This window comes from Miniopterus natalensis, chromosome 6 (genome assembly GCF_054644295.1).
Source record: "Miniopterus natalensis isolate mMinNat1 chromosome 6, mMinNat1.hap1, whole genome shotgun sequence".
In the NCBI taxonomy this organism is placed as follows: Eukaryota; Metazoa; Chordata; class Mammalia; order Chiroptera; family Miniopteridae; genus Miniopterus; species Miniopterus natalensis.
Genome location: NC_142086.1, coordinates 36,449,299 through 36,466,141, shown reverse-complemented (window position 1 = coordinate 36,466,141; position 16,843 = coordinate 36,449,299). Strand labels below are relative to the sequence as shown.

Genomic DNA, 16,843 nt, shown 5'->3' with positions numbered 1-16,843 from the left:
GTGACTGACAAGTCTGACCTGTATACAGGGGTAATGGTGCTGCCAGTTGTTGTAAGGGGACTGGTGGGGAGGAGGGAGCTAAAGGGGGAAGGGTAATAGGGTTTGCACTTACCGCCTTTGGGAGGCCCACGGTTCATCCCCGTTCATTAGGCAGCGGGTTTATGTATTTGGAGCTCAAGAGGAAAGTCTCGAAGGGAAGAATGTACTTGAATCACGTGCACGCAGGTAGCACTTAAAACACGGAACATTGGTATGGTTGCTCAAGGTAAATAAGTAAGTACCAAGGTCAGAAAGAAAAGGGAATATTAACATTATGAGGCGGGTAAGGAGGAGCAGCCAGCAAATGGGTTGGTGTAGCGTGGTCAGAGGCAGTGGGGATAAACAAGGGACACACCTCTGACCTCAACGGTCCTTTGAGAGAGGGAGGCCAGCATATAAGCTGAGAATCTCCAAGGAGCAAGTTCTATTGAAAAGGCATGAGCAGAGGGCTTGCTTTTCATAAGAGAGCACAGAGGTTCCAGCGACAAACTTCTTGGAAACAGAGAGATGAGGGTGCTTCAGGAAAGGTTTCACTGAGCTGACCTTTGAGTTCCTTTTATATGTCAGCAAAATCCTGGAAGCTCCAGAAAAGAGAGAGCCCAAATGGGAAAGGATCATTTCCTCTGAAGACACATTTGGTTAAAAAAATGTGCCTTTTTCTAGGTATATTCTCTCAACAGAGCAAATCATCACATTTTTTAATCAAACCAAGTTATGCATAGATTATGTTCTAAACCAAAAATTTTAGATTTGCGTGTAAAGGGGATCTTAAAAAGGTGTATGTGTGGTGAAGGCCTGGGGAGGGGGTGGGAGCAGGGTGGAGGTGATCAATGGGGGTGGGGGGAAGGGAGACATTCGTAATACTTTCAACAAAAAATAAAATAAAAAAAAAAAATAAAATAAAATAAAATAAAAAGGTATATCTAAATTCCACCCATCTTCCTCCAGAAAATAAAAGTTCTTCAGGTTTTTTTCTTTTGTAAACAATCCCAAATTTAAAAGAATATTTCACATATTTTTTGTGGGCGCTGCCCTGGAAACAGTTATGTGGTGGTAACATTCTCCTTGCCCTGTCTCCATCCTTTATAAAGCCTAGCCTTGCCCGAAGCCCTTTACCTCCTCTGGTTCCTCAGAGGACAGCATGCTGTTTAGATTTGCCTGGAAATGCCTCCAAGCTCAGCAGATGCAGCAAAAGCAAATGCAGTATATTATGTGGCCTCGCTTAGCCTTCCGTCCCACTGCACATGCTGAGATTGTTTAGAGGGGTCAGGTCCCTTTTTAAATAATGCAGGAGTTCCAGAGGATAAGGCACTCAGGGGCTGCTGGTTGTTTGAGCATTTCCCATGCCACTGTATATACGTCATTAGAGTGCTTCTGGGGGGGGGGGGGGGCGGGGAGTGCTTTGGGGAAAACTTGAGAACACTGAAGTAATTAATGACGTACTAGAGTACACTAAATCCCACTGATTCAAACTTTTCTGGAATTTGTGATGTGACCCTCTGCAAAGCTAGACTAAATTTTAAACTTTTTCTGTCTTTAGACAGTGAAGGTTTTCCCCTCCCCCTCTCTCTAGTCATTGAACACTTGAAAGGATATCACACAACTAACCACCAGTTTGGAATTGTGAGGTTAAGAAAGCCCAATGCAGGGCAGCTTGAGAAAACCTATGTCTTTGCCTCCACTTTTCTTCCTAAACCCTCAAGGACTGTGTTCATCGGTTTCTCACTGGACTGTGCTCTGCCTAATAAAGGCAAAGAGGTACGGACTCCTATGTGTCACTGTTCTATTTGTGCTGTACTTACTTGATTCTGACACTTTATTATCTAGGTTTACAGATGAGGAAACCTCAGGGAGGGTAAGTATATTGCTGTCACAGGGCTAGTAAATGGTGAGCCAGGATGTAAACCCAAGCTCTATAGTCTCTGTCCATAACCACTATGCTTTATTTCCTATACAGATATACTATGAATCTGTAATTATATTTACTACATTTTAGTGCAGTTATATTTAACCCTAGAACTCTCATGGGCCAGGCACTTTCTTCATCTTTGTAATTCTGCCTAGCAGTGACTGGGATGGCTACCCTGCTATCCACTACCAACTCTCTCTAGCACCAGACACTGTGGCACACGATTCATATATTTTTTATTTGTAAATGATCTTTGTTTGATATAAAAGATAGTCTGGCCAGGTGCAGCTCAGCAGTGGAACACCAACCTAGGATCCAAGAGGTCAAGGTTCAGTTCCCGGTCAGGGCACATGCCCGGGTTGTGGGCTCGATTCCCAGTCAGGGGGTGCAGGAGGCAGCCGATCAATGACTCATCATTGATGTTTCTCTCTCTCCCCCTCTCCCTTCCTCTCTCTGAAATCAATATATATATTTTTTAAAAAGTTAACTCACAGATTGTAGTTTTATTGTCTTGTAGGACATTAACCTGTTTCATATCTCTTTGGTGTCTCCAATATCATCCCCAGGTTTGATTTGTTAGGACTCACAGGGCTTGGCATGCAGTTCTACTCACAGTTACAATTTATTACAGTGAAAGGATACAAAGCACAATCCGCAAAGGGAAAAGGAACCTGGGATGAAATCTGGAAAAACCAGGTACAAGTGTCGAAGACTCCACTCTTCCAGTCGTGTTATGCACACGGGAAATGTCCACCGGGAAGCTTGTCAGACCCAGTGCCCAGAGTGTTTATCGGGAACTGATCACTTAGGTAGTCTCTGCCTGGCACCTACCAAAACCATACTCCCAGAAGGAAAGCAGGTTTCAGCACAAACCACATTGTTAGCACAGTTTATGCACAGTGAGCCACTTATCAGTACTGGGAACGCTCCTTAATTCAAGTTCCCAGATGCCAGCCAAGGGCCAATCTTGTAAGCAGGTCTCTGAGGATAAATTGTCAGACTGCTATGTTAACTCTTTATGGCACAAGAATTTTATCCCAACATTCTTCATGCTGTCAACTTTAAGTTTTACTTTGACCGACATAATCCAAGCAAGCTGAATAATGTCCAACCAAACTTAAAAGCTACAAACACCAACTCAATAATATCAAGACTACTGCAGTTATTTAAAAAAAGAAACAAAACCTTTGTACTAATATTTCATATTTTCTTACTATATCTGCACTTCTGAAAGTCTTCTAATTTAGATGGCAATCACTTGGCTATTTAAACTTAAGGCACATATTAATAAAAAAGAAATGTTTCTGCAGGTAAGCAATACTATATAAAGATTAATTCCCTCTTTAGAATATGAAATACATTATTGTTTAAAATGTCCCCCAAATTACAAATAAGCCAAAATTTAGAAACTACATATCCTCTTTACATCATTGTACTTTTGAGCCTTTAAAAAAGATAACCTTTATTTTAAGCTCAAATATAACAGGCAAAATATATAACGTAGTATCTTTATTTTTTGAACTTTATTATGCTCCAGACATTTCTCTAATAATTTCAGATTTATTTTCCTATATTTTGTGAACTGCACTTTAAAATCAGAATTTTACAAATCTCCATATACAATACCAAACAAAATACAAACATTTTAAGCTTTATTAATAATTCTAAGGGGATGAAAATACAATTAAAAGCTGGCAGTTAACAAATGCATTAGAAGTTAAACATCTCTTGAATAAAAAAATAGGAAATATATTAATGAAGAAAGAAATCAGGGACTGAAGGAAGAAAATTTTCCAATTTTCTAGCAGCTGGTACAGTTGGCCCTCTGTATCTGCAGGTTCCATATCCTGCAGATTCAACCAACCATGGGTCAAAAATACTTAAAAAAAAAACAAAACTCCAGAAAGTTGATCCCTAAACAATACAGTATGACAACTATTTACATTGCATTTGCATTGTATTAGGTATTATAAATAATCTAGAGCTGATTTAAAGTAAACAGAAGGATGTGCTAAGGTTATATGCAAATACTATGCCATTTTTCTATAATGGGCTTGAGCATCCTCAGATTCTGGTATCTGAGGGGTGGGGGTTGTCCTGGAACCAATCCCTAGAGGATACAGAGGGACAACTGTACTTTCTTCACAATTTGTATCACTTAAGTGCAAAGACATCATTGAATAAAACCTCATGCGATATCTACAAAATAGTGGTAAGAGGAAAAAACCTAAGTATCAGGGTCTTCCATTTGTTATCCCTCTCCCTATCTTCTGGATCCATTAGTTTACACACCAACTAAAAATGGGATTCTAGGTAACGACACCTGAAAGCTTATCAATTAAGTCATCAATAGTGTAAACAAGAAGTTGAATGTCTGCTTTCTCTTTCATTCGGTGATCACTATGTTTTCGAAGGATGACATCTACATCTGTGCTGACCACTAGGTCAGCAACCTGTATGGACCTATGCCAAGGCACAATGTCATCCTTCATGCCATGGAGCAATCTTATAGGGCATGTCACAGGAATAGGGCTATGTAATAAGCAGTGGTTTTCAGCTTCTTTAATGACACTATACTGAATGTGATAAAATCCTTCTTCACTGTATTTTGATGGCAAGCTCCACACACCTTTCATCTCTATTTCCTTTTTTATCTATTGAAAAAAATTAGGAAAATAAAATACTTATTAAACATTAACACATGCAATAGTATTAAACAATCTAAGAATTTAAACAGTAAAAGGTGTACAACATAATATATATATATTTTTAGGCATTTTAATGTGTTTTTTAATTCCAAAAAATTTGATTCAGTCCAGCTGGGTGTGGCTCAGCAGTTGAGCATCGACCTATGATCCAGGAGATTGAGGTTCGATTCCTGGTCAGAGCACATGCCCGGGTTGCGGGCTCGATCCCCAGTCGGGGGCGTGCGGGGGCGGCTGATCAATAACTCTCTCATCATTGATGTTTCTATCTCTCTCTCTCCCTCTCCCTTCCTCTCTCTGAAATCAATAAAGATATATTAAAAAAAGAAAAAGAAATTACATGCATACATTAAAAAAAAATTTGATTCAGTGAAACTGAATGGTTGAAATTGATTTCAGTGAAAAAGCTGTATAACTGAAAGCTATACTTCTAAATATCTGTCTCAAATGATTTGAAATTAATGAAACTAAAAAAATATAAAATGTATGAATCTATATTAATATCATGGGGTTTTCTGCATTAAAAAAACACGTGTGAACCAAGTATTTAAAGCAAAATTGATACTCAGTTATCTTCAAACTACTCAGAATTACTCCTAAATTTATAATTATTTCCAGTAATTAGAACTTAGTTTCACTGGTTATTAGATGAAGTGAAAACTATGCTAATTATTGAGACACAATAATAGCTGCATTTAAAGCATCCTTGCCCAAATAGCTGTTATCTGACACAGAAATGAATGTTGTTCATTTGAAGAACAAACTTTACAGAATGTTATATGCCCCAAATCCTCAAAAAGAGAAGTTCAGAAATAGCAAAAACAGTATTAACCAAAGAAAATGTACAATATGTGTAAGTTCTATACCAAGAAGAAACTGTATCAGGGCAACGTGGTTGAGAAGCTTGGATTCCAAACAGCTGTACATCCTGTCTGATGCCCTCTAGTGTCCAAAGAAGGAGACAATGATTAGTCAGTTAAGAGATAAGCCAAGTTCCTACACAATGAAAAATGCTGGGTCTTAATATCCCAGGACTAGAAAAGATAGTAAAAATCTCCTCTTCTGCTCCCTGGACACTGTTAAGGCTAGTTGTTTGTGTGGAAAAGAAAACATAGTGGCCCTAGTGTCCTGCTCTTTTCTTACTCCTGTTTTTACGTTAACAAGGACTAACATGTTTCTGTTAACTGTTTCCTGGTCTGATTTAGGATTAGCAAAGAAATGCTTTGATTTGCAGAATATAGACCTGCTCACTCGGGGTAGCTACATATACCAGATCCTCCCTTTGAGTGATGTGAACACACACGTACAGATAGATATGTACGTATGTATGTACATGTGAATGTAGATCTTGTCATTTGCCAATAACCCCCCTTCCCCAAAAAATCAACCTGTTAAATCAACTCCTTTCCAGTCTGCCATGTTCTTGAAATAATTTACCACGAGAAGTGCTATATTAGCAAGTTAGAGGATGGAGTTAACAGGTCCAGGGTTTAGATGCAGAAAGATGCAATGGTAGGAAATTTTAGCAGCATGAGGATACTGAGCAACTATGTATGACAAACAACCAAGAAAGTGAAGAAAATTCAGAAATAGGAGGTAAGTGCAAGAAAAAACAGCCTCACAATTTTAGCCCTGAGAGGAAATCATAAAGAACCTGACTGTGCAGACAATGCTATTTCTTAAGGAACTGGGAAGAGCAACATAAGCTAAGAACAAACTTCACTTTCTAGAGCAGTGGTTCTTAAACTCTACCAGAAGGGCTTTAAAACAGCTTATTGGGCACATTCCCAGTTTCTGATTTAGTAGGTCACTGGTGAAGGTCAAGAATATGCTTTTTGATTTTTTTAATTGAATTAAATTTAATACAGTGAAATTGGTTAGTACATTATAGGTTTCAAGTGTACAATTCTATAATACACCACCTGTATATTGCATATATGCTCCCCACCCAAAGTCTAGTCTCCTTTCCGTCACCGTATATTTGCCCCCTCTAGCCTCTGAACCCCCCCTCTCCCTTTTCCTCTGGTAACCACCATAATGTTGTCTGTGTCTATGAGTTTATTTGTTACTTTCTGTTTTATAACCCATATATGAGGGAAATCACACAGTATCCCTATGTTTGCTGTTCACTGCATTACTCACTGTGGCCAAGACATGGGAACAACCTAAGTGTCCTTCGATGTGATGTGTGACTAGATAAAGAAGATGTGGTACATACATGCAATGGAATGCTACTCAGCCATAAGAAAAGATGAAATACTGCCATTTGCAACAACATGGAAGGATCTTGAGAGTATCATGGTAAGTGAAATAAGTAAAGGAAAATGGACAAGAACCATAAGAATATGCCTTTCTAACAAGTTCTCAGGTGGTGCTGCTGCTGCTGCTAGCCCGCAGACTATATCTTCTGAGCCCCTGCTCTAGACTGTTTTTTCCTTTCTTTAATTTTCTGGGCCGCAGGCCTACCAGGATCTTAGTCCCACAGATAAAAATTTAGATCCCTGAAAAAAGATGCCCAAGGAAAAATCAACAGATTGCAATAAATAAATAAAGAGCATACACAAAAATATACAACTATTACCTACTATTTCTTTATTCATGCAGACAACTGACGTGCTTGAACATATGTCTAAAAATAAAGTATAATACAGTAATTACCTTCCCAGTTATTTCAGAAACCTCATTCTACCATAACTTACTGAGGAACATGCTAATAATGAAAAGCATTTTTTTTCTTTTAAGGTGAGAATTAGGAGTAAAATAAAGAATGTCAACTAAGTGTCTAAGCCAGAAATGGCAAATCTCATCTCCTGTGTGTTCATTCTAATGGACTGACAGTGTGTGCTTGGAGGCTGCTTTCAGGCTAAAAAAAGTTTCATAATTGATTAGTCAAGTTTAATATGGTCATAAGAATAGGTACTATTTCCCATAAGTCACAAAATATGACAAGAACAGATCATGATGTATAATCCAAATAGTTAATGTAATTAATAAAGAAAATGCTGCTAAAAAAAGAAATTTAAAGTGTTATTTCATTAATATGGCTCAAATATTTGCCAGAATGAGTTGAAGGGACTGAAGAAAAGGAAACCTTAAACAAGAGACCAAATAGTAAAGAAAATAAAGAGATGGTATTTAAAGAAGTAGCTAAGACAAAAGATGGGCCAATATAGTAAGTCAAAGGAAAGATGACACATGAACAAATATTCAAAAGAAAAGGAAGCAGAAGAATGATAAGAGGTATACAGTGAGGTTGCCTGTGACTTACCTCAACAGGAAGCTCATTAAATTTTATCACGAGGCCATCTACAGCTGTAGCTATACCAATAAGAGCCACAACCTTTTGTGGCCGTGCAATCGCAGCATGAAACATAAGCCATCCACCGAGGCTAGATCCAACTAATATCTATAAATAAAAGTATGTATAGTTTTAAAGAGTAATTTCTTTTCCATTTCTAAATGGGGAGTAATTTAATAATAGAATGTATGTACTTTCATTTCATATCCTTTGGCCCCCGGACTTCTAATATTTGATACAAAGTAGAATTAAAATTATGATTACTTTTTGTTAAAGTATTAGGTTTATAATGGAGAATTATAAAATTAATATAAAATTTGTAAAAATAAGTAAAATGGTACTTACATTTTATGAGAAAGTAAAAATGAGAGAATTTTAAATCAAATATCAAAACTGGTTAACATTTAAATAAATGTTCATATCAAAGAAACAGCTCAAATATCATGAGGTTATCATCAACGATTACATCATATTTAACAAAAACAGTCACCTGTGGCCCTTCAGCCAAGTCATCAATTATAGAAAGAACATCTTTTCTCCATTTTCCCACTGTACATTCTTGTAAATTACCATCTGAATTTCCAACTCCTGAGTAATCAAACCTGGAAAAGAGAAAATACATATCTATATCTAGATATCTATCTATATAATTGTTTCTCTGCTTTTAAGGAATATAGCATATTCATCATTATACACTGCCTAAAATATATTAAAATGATATATGTTTCAGAAAATCCAATTGGCTTAACTGTCAAATACTCCCTAGAGCCACTCGCTTTGTGACGTCCTCCACTGCTGGTAGCCTGGTCCACATCACTATCCTCTCTTGGCCCTCACAGACTATTCCCCACATTGTAGTCAGCAATCCTTTTAAAACAAAAATCTTGTCTTGCACAAATCCCCCAAACGTTTTCTATAATTTAAAAATAAAACCCAAGGTCCTCACCACACTCTGGCCCCGACTCTTCTCTGATCTCATTCCTCACTGCTCTCCCCTCCCAACCATTTTCTCACTTTCCTTCTTGAAGTTAATGGAAACCACCACCTGTATTCCTGCCCCAGGAGTTTTACATCAGCTTTTCTCTCCACATGGAATACTCTACCTCCAGATACCCACTTAGACTGTTCCCTCACTTGATTCAGGTCTTTGGCCCAAATTTATACCCCCAGAGACGTCTCCTCTGACCATTCAGTCTTAAATGGTGCTTCTTCCATCACTCTGTTTCCTCACCCTGCTTTATTTTCTTCATAGCAAATACTGCCATTTAACATTACATATGACATTTGATTATTTTCTGTGACCTGTCTCCCACATTAGAATGGAAGCTCCATATGGGCAAAGGCTTTGTTTTATGTACCACTGCTTTCCCAGTGCCTAGGCCAGTACCTTGCACATGGTGCTTACTTAGTACATACTTTCTGAATCAGTGGAAGGTTGAGAATCAAACTCATCACCAGCCCATCCACTTAGTCTCCTTCTCCTTCCAACTTCCTAGTTCTCCTGGCTCAAAGTCGGCCTGATCTGTGAATTTCACCTCTCAAGGTCTCAATTCAATAAATCATGAAGCATCATACCACTCCTGTAGATAAAAACCCTAGTCATACTGAAGTACTCCCAAGTCCCAGATAAGCCCATTCATAACTCTGAGCCTTTGCATGGTGTCCCAATGTCTAGACCTTCCTTCCCCACCCAAATTCCTAGTCATGTTACCTCCTCTGAGGAACTTTCTCTGACATATATGCCCTGTTTAGTACCAGTCAATCACTTTCTTTTATGTGTACTTAACACTTTTCATACTGTGTGTTGTAATCAAGTTTTGAATATCTGTCTCTTTGAATAGAATGTCAGTTAAGGGCAGACTGTCTTACTCAAGTTTGTTTTTCCAGGGTATAGGACACTGCCTGCCCTGTAGCATTCTCATTTACTCACATTTTTTTCTCACATTCATTCTTTTCTTTGCAGTTTGGTGCAGGTCTTTGTCACCTTAAAGTCAGCCTATCAAAGTAGCCTCCTAACTGTGCCTCTATTACTCTATTCTCTCTTCAGATGGATCCACTTTATAACTGTCCGGCTTTTTCTAAGATTATATTGATATGGCATTAACTTCAATAGCTCTCTGTGACAAACAACATAAAAATTTAGTGCTTTGGCCTGTTTTTTTAAGACCATTATATTCTGGCCACCTGAGATTGACCTCTATCATTTCACCAAAGGAAACTACTGCTTTAGCCAAATCGATCAACTTGCTGTTTCTAAAATAAGCTCTATGTTTTCTGTCTCTATTTCATGCCTCATACTATTTCCTTCACCCAAAATACCTTCTCCCACCACCCTTATTACTAATATCCTCTCTCAGAAGTTAGTACAAGTGAATCTCTTTTGCTGGAAAGGATTCCCAGACAAATTGGAAAAAAAAAATCTCTAACTAATGAAACTTCTATAGAGTTCATTTTTATCAGTCACAATCAAATTATTATATCCTGCTTTATAAGACAGTTTGTGTACGTATGTGTTTCATCATTCCTCTGAGACTGTAGGATCTTGGATGAATAAAACATTATCTTATTTCTGTCTTTGCTTTCCCCATGTGGCCATGTACGTAAACCTCACACACCGAGTATTATAATATATTCTAAGTGAATACAAATGGAAGGTAAAAGTAAAAATAATTACTTTATTCAAATTCAAAGCTTTCATGTTTTTCTTATTCTTAAAATCTGATAAAAACTAATAAATCCTAGTATGTTTATTATACATCTAAGAGTATATATGTAATATATAGTGTATTTTCTTACAGATAAGGGATTTATAAGTGATGGAGAAAGAAGAAATTAAAATTTTCTTTAGATATATGGTGAAATGATTTTGGATCCTTGGGAAATAGGGTAACGAGGCAGCTACTGAAGTCTAAATCACAGTTATTATTTCCCCTCAGTCCAGGGTACGGAGGGGACAGACCAGGGAAAAGAGGAGAGAAAGGCACCAATTAGTCTTTCTTTTCCCCTTCTAGATAGGCAATCAGACACTTCTCCTTGCTGCATCTTTTATGGTTCCCCTTCCAAATATATGGTAAAGATGCAGAACATGCTTAAAGACCCTTCATAAAGGAAATTAAAACCATTTAGTGATACTAATAGGTTACAAGTAAGAACCCTAACAAAAGTTAAAGATAATTCAAATACATTCAGCAGTTTTAGGACTTTCAAACACGGTAACAAAAGTCTATCCTAGCAGCCTCAATCCTCTAGGACATATTCCCAAATCTAGAATTAAATATTCTATTAGAAATAACAATGATAGAATACCAGCCCTAAAACATCTTAATAGTCCTTAGCTCTGACTCCATTTTATTTTAGGCATGGTGAAAGGACATTAGGAAAACATTTTCAGCCCTAGCCGGGTTAGCTCAGTAGTTAAGAGTTTCGGCCCAAGGAGTGAAGGGTCCCAGGTTCAATTGTAACCAAGGGCACGTACTTTGGTTGCAGGCTCAATCCCCAGCCTGGGTTGGGACGCCTGTGGGAGGCAACCAATCACTGTCTCTCTCTCACATCGATGTTTCTCTCTCTCTTTTCCTTCCACCCTCTCTGAAAAGCAATGGACAAAATATCCTCAAGTGAGGATTAAAAAAAAAGAAAACAATTTCACACAGCCATATGTACTACTTGTTGTATAATATACAAAACTAACCATTTCCTCACTCAAGATCTAAATTTTATAGCCAAAAACCACAACAAAAGTAAACTGAGAAACTGAAGTATAAATAGAAGATAAAATTTCTTATAACAAGCTAAGTGCAATCAGTATTTAATAGTGATCAGACTGTAATGGAGTTTTGATAAAAGCAAATAAAAACAAACTTGATCAACCTAAAAATTTGTAGTGAAGGGCTATGCTTTATAAAGGTTTATAAAGATATTCATAGGCTACATTTAATACCCTACCACTTAATAGTCGATAAACATTATACTTTTATCATGATTAATATACTTTTAAAATGTATTTCACATGTATCTAAAATGCAGAAAATCCACATATGTCTTATAGGGAGATAGGAACTATATGTAGTTCTCACAACCTCAATTTTAACTCAAGAACTGGTAAAAATGTGATTTGTTGATTCAAAATCTGTTAGGGACAAAAAAGGGAGAATGATGGGAGAATGACGTGTTCATGATGTTTTGCTGAGGCTAATCTCCTTCCTAGAGAGCTCTTCCTTCTTACCCCAAACCTAACTATTCTTCAGTGTTTCTTTATAAAGACTTTCTCCAGTTTTCTTTCTCTCACCTGGTACAATAAAGAGTACTGCTCTTTTGACACTATCACATTCTGATGGGTATTTCTGCCAAATTTCTCATCAATATAGATGATCCTGTTTCCCAACCCCAATAAAAGGTCCTTTAAGGGCAATAACCGTGTTTTATATTTCACAGCACCCAGTACAGTGCTATAAAGCATACACCAGTCTTCAGAATAACAGTTAAGTCACAACAGATTTTTTTAAGAGGTCTGAGCATGAAAAGGAAAACCACTGAGTTAATTTAACAAAAGAAATAAGACTAAATCCATATAACTGACAATTTCTGCTAATATATTAAACAGATAAAGTTTAAAAGTTTTTAACTTTCATTATTTTATTTCTAAAAGCCATATTTTCTAGATCTATTGAGCAAATGTTAGTGGAACTACTCTTTTCTAGGCTGTTAGTGCTGGAAAAGAATTCAGAAATTACCTTAATCCAACCTCCTCCTTTTTTTAGGGTGTTTTAGGTCCAGTGTTTATTAACTGGCTCATCTTGTCACAGTTATTGCTAGAATTGATTCTAGAACCCATGTTTCTTGAATTCCAGGCCAGTGCTCTTTCTATTAAACCATACTATCTCTTCTGGCAAATTAGGCACTAAATAAATGATTGTTATAGGTAAACAAACCTAATAACAACAACATAAACATGTTATCTTACTAAAATAATTATCAGCATAAAATATTACAAATTGTGAAATCAAGTTTTAGTTAAACACCACGTATCTCCACTTATGCTTATACATATTCAGATTACGGGAGTGAGGAGAAAGAGAAAACACAGAGGAAATGTGAATTATACAATACTAATTTTACAATACAGGAGGTCTTCCAATGCTTTGTTTAAGGTTGTTTCATTATAATGTAGATGATATGTCATAGGAATTTAACTCTTGTTTATATCAATTAGTCTATGGTAAAATTGGTTTGATTATGTCATTTCATTTAAAGTTGCAGAACTTATCAATGATGTTAAGTGAGGACTTACTGTACTTTTAAATATATATATATATATTATTTTTAAATACCTATTTTAAAAAGTAAGGTAATAAACAGTGGTCAAATAAAAGTCCTTACGTCCTTGACAGAAAACCACAATAAAATTACAAGAGATTACAAGAAAGCCAACTAGTACATTGGTTTGCTGTTATATTACTGTATCTAAAGAGCTTAGTTTACCACTAGTTTCCTCTCCTGCCAGCACGAGTGTGGCTCAAAGACTTTTAAAAAAGGTCTTTTAAAGGTTGCATTTACAAGCACCCTAAATCACAAGAAGAAAGTTTACAACCATTAAACAAATTAACCTATAAAAATGCTGGTATTTGCTTTAATTGGTTAGAGCAGAAGTAATTCTCCGCTGCCATGCTAAATGGTAGTAATATTTTCTCTGAAATGTGTTGTTCCTACCTTATATAGGCGTGACCTAGAGATTTGCAAAACTCCTCAATCGCCAATGCTTTTGTACCATTCATATTAGAAATATAACCAGGGATGAAGATAATTCCTGGACTTTTGCCTTTTAGTTTCGTATAAGCCAGTTTTGGAAGGTCTGGTCGACTAAGGAAAGAGACTGATGTCTTTTGTCTGCAAGCTAAACAAAGTACACAAAACATAAACCATAGTTTGCAAATACAGTTTTTAGAAAACCATATATATATATATATATATATATATATATATACACACACACACACATATATTTTCAATCTTAACTTTCTTAACCTGTCAAACTGATGTCAAATACAATTTCCACTTGATAGAAAAAACAAAAACACTGAAGTGTTAGTCACAAGTGTGTACATATCTTTTAAAATCATTTCAAAATCAGTACCTTCTTTGAGCAAGATCCAACCTTGCTTCTTCCAAAATACGTGATGAGGTGGAAATTTCAAGGCAACAAGACAGAGAATCATCAAAAATGTTTTCCTGTTCCTGCTCTATCATGTCCTAAACAACATCAATCAACATTCAGATTTACTTACACGAATTTTAGCCCTCTCGTGAACTTTTCTGTCTTCTTTTTAATTTTTTTAATGTTTGAGGAGTTTCACATCCTCTCCTTTCTGGTGGGGAGAGGGAGAACAGAGTTTGGTATGCCCTTGGGGGAAACAGTTTCAAAGGGGGAGGTGCTTTGCCCCTTTTATTACTGACTCCCTCTCCACCCCTAAATCATGGGCCATGGTAATAGCCAATCACAATAGTATCATTTGGGGGGAAAGATTTCTCATAGGACTCAGGATCACTGTGTTTTATTGTTGGTTAGGCTTTCTGTGACTGGTACACACAGATCTTAATGCAATTTAAGTACAACGGCACAACTGGTAGACCTTACAAGGTTACTCCACTTCGTTGTTTTTAAAGTTCTTTCCCCACTATAAAATCAATACTTGCTCTTAAAAAAAAGTAGAAAGATATTTTTAAAAAATTCATTTATAAGCCCACCTCCTCCCTCCAAAGAAAGTAGGTTTGTGTATTTCCTTACAGTGTTTTTCTTGACGGAGAAAATCTTATTTTATATTACATGAAAACTTCCTCCACTTTATTGTGGCTAACAAAAACTTCTGTCTCTTCCAAGTGTGCTGATAAAGTTTACCTCATTCTGGATTTAAGAAATTGATTGAAAAACATTAAATTGGAGACCTTAAAGCTATTTCTTTTACACGTAAGCTTGTTTCAAAGTTTTAATGTGTAGTGAAATATTCCAAATTTAAAACTTTTAGTGAAAAACTGGGCTAACAGGAGCCAGTTATGTTGGCTGGCAGACTGTATAAGCAAAATGTTTATTTCCCATTTCCTTAGCTCAGCACTCAAAAATCCTTCCTGTCCTCTTAATATTACTTCCCAACACAGGAATGTCTCCGTGAGACAATAATTTATTTAACCTTGGTAAGTTATAAGTGGACAAGTTAGCATTATATCCATAAATGATGTTTGCACAATAAGGATTAGCTCAAAGCTTGGTGCCTAAGAGCTCAATGACTGGTTGCTAAATAGATGAAAGAGTGTTACAGTCTTTAATGAGATTTAGTGGTTAATAAAATGACATACTCTACTTTGCTAGAGAAACATCTTCTCATTGTGCACAATTAAATGTAAGTTAAACTGATGATAAACATTTAAAAATTTAAACTCAAAACGAAGAGTATCTGCAATGACAGCTCTCATTCCAAGCCATCATGCATCCGAGCGGCCAAGGTGTGGACGCCACAGAACCCAAAACTAAAAAGGCATAATTCAGAAAGACTCCATAGTATAGGGGAGGGTGGGGCCGGGAATGGAGTGGGACGGGGAGGAACCAAACACAAGGTAAAGAAAATATTCAAGGGCTCTGATTTCTGGTTTAAATTCCAGTTTCCTTGGTCACGTAATGATTATGGTTTTCCCTGAGCCGGAGCACCCAGAAGACAAAACTGGAAATTAGGCTTGATCTTAATACGCTTCCTACACTCAAGGTGTAAATCGCAAACCAAAGGGGGCGGGGCTCAGCACCTCCGCGCGGAGACCCGGCCTGTAACCCCTCCCCCGCCCACGCCCCCAACCCGCCGGAAAAAGAAAGCGCAGCTCCTCAGCCACAGGAACCGCACGAGTCACTCTTTCCCGTTTGCGCCGAGCGCAGGATCCCCAAAGTAACGAGCGTGACGCCCGCAAGGGCCGGCTGTCCAAGCCACCCCGGCGCCGCGGCGCAGCTCTCCTCACGGCCGTCGCCAGAGCGGTCGGAAGCGCCTAGAACTGGGGTGCTGAGAATGGGGAAGGACAGTTTTGAATGGGGCGCCCCAAACGCCCTAGACAGGAACGGACGAAACCCGGCATGTTCGGAATTAACGCGTCCTGCTCCCGCCTCTCGGACACCAACCTGGGAGCCACCGCGGCGCCCTCTGGGGCTTCCGTGCAAGTGACGCGCTGAGGCCGCGGTGGAAGCCGCAGGAGCCGGCCGCGCAGCCCCACCTCCGACAAGGCTCCCGGGCAGCCGCGGCCGCCCTGCCCACGCCAGCCATCTTCCCAGCGGCCCCCGCGCCCCGCGCTGACCTCCGGAGGAGCCGGCTGAGTGCGGGGACGGGGCTGCGCAGGCGCCGTGGCGGGCAGCCGGGTTTGGCTAAAGCGCGCCGGGAGGACCTGCGGCACTCGGAAGCGCGCGTGCGCACAGCGTCTGGCTCCTGGCAGCCTTTTGGCTTTGCGGCTGGTGGTTCTTCTCCGAGGGAGTTTCGGCTGTTACGGTTTGGAAAGCTCCAGCAGGCTTTCGGGAGACTGTTTATTCCGTGGACCGGTACCTATTGCAAGGCTGGGAGCGCTGAGAGAAACCGTATCCAGGATTCCTGGATTGGAAACCATCTCATCAACCCGAGGACACCAGGGAGCGGAAGCAAAAAATGCTAAACTTGGTGCATTACAAGTCGCTCTCACCCTGAGTTTTTTGTTTGTTTTTTTGCATTATATCTTTTTCTTTTGTTAATGTAAGAAATAAGCCAAACCTGTGAAGAATTTTTGTGAGTTTGTGTGAGCCAAACTGCCGACAGTTGCTGGGGAGCCAAAGCCTCCGCTCGCTGAGATGATGCACCTTGCTTTATAGCTGGCAGTCAAAGGGGGGGACCTAAG

General features: G+C 38.4%; 1 protein-coding gene across 3 annotated transcripts; it reads right to left on the bottom strand.

Annotated features, from left to right (window-relative positions):
- Positions 1-2,546: 2,546 nt before the first annotated feature.
- On the bottom strand, positions 2,547-16,245 carry ABHD10 (abhydrolase domain containing 10, depalmitoylase). 3 transcript variants are annotated; one of them, XM_087818155.1, is made up of 6 exons: positions 16,104-16,185; positions 14,082-14,197; positions 13,658-13,841; positions 8,442-8,553; positions 7,922-8,059; positions 2,547-4,602 (listed from the first exon to the last, which is right to left on the bottom strand). In XM_087818155.1, exons 2-6 carry the CDS (start codon positions 14,161-14,163, stop codon positions 4,258-4,260), a joined length of 861 nt encoding a protein of 286 aa, XP_087674281.1. In that variant the 5' UTR covers positions 14,164-14,197; positions 16,104-16,185; the 3' UTR covers positions 2,547-4,257. The 3 variants fall into 3 exon arrangements, 2 of the variants coding, with proteins under 2 accessions (XP_087674281.1, XP_087674280.1); XM_087818154.1 differs by lacking the exon at positions 14,082-14,197 and having other exon boundaries at positions 16,104-16,245; XR_015714665.1 differs by lacking the exons at positions 8,442-8,553; positions 13,658-13,841; positions 14,082-14,197; positions 16,104-16,185 and having other exon boundaries at positions 4,512-5,595; positions 7,922-8,430.
- Positions 16,246-16,843: the final 598 nt, after the last annotated feature.

Coding starts and splice junctions, on each gene's coding strand:
- ABHD10 (XM_087818154.1), bottom strand. CDS start 16,245: ATGGCTGGCGTGGGCAGGGCGGCCGCGGCTGCCCGGGAGCCTTGTCGG. Junction 13,842..16,103: donor GGCGCCGCGGTGGCTCCCAG/GTTGGTGTCCGA, acceptor TACTTTGTTTAG/CTTGCAGACAAAAGACATCA. Junction 8,060..8,441: donor ACTTGGCTGAAGGGCCACAG/GTGACTGTTTTT, acceptor TTTTATTTATAG/ATATTAGTTGGATCTAGCCT.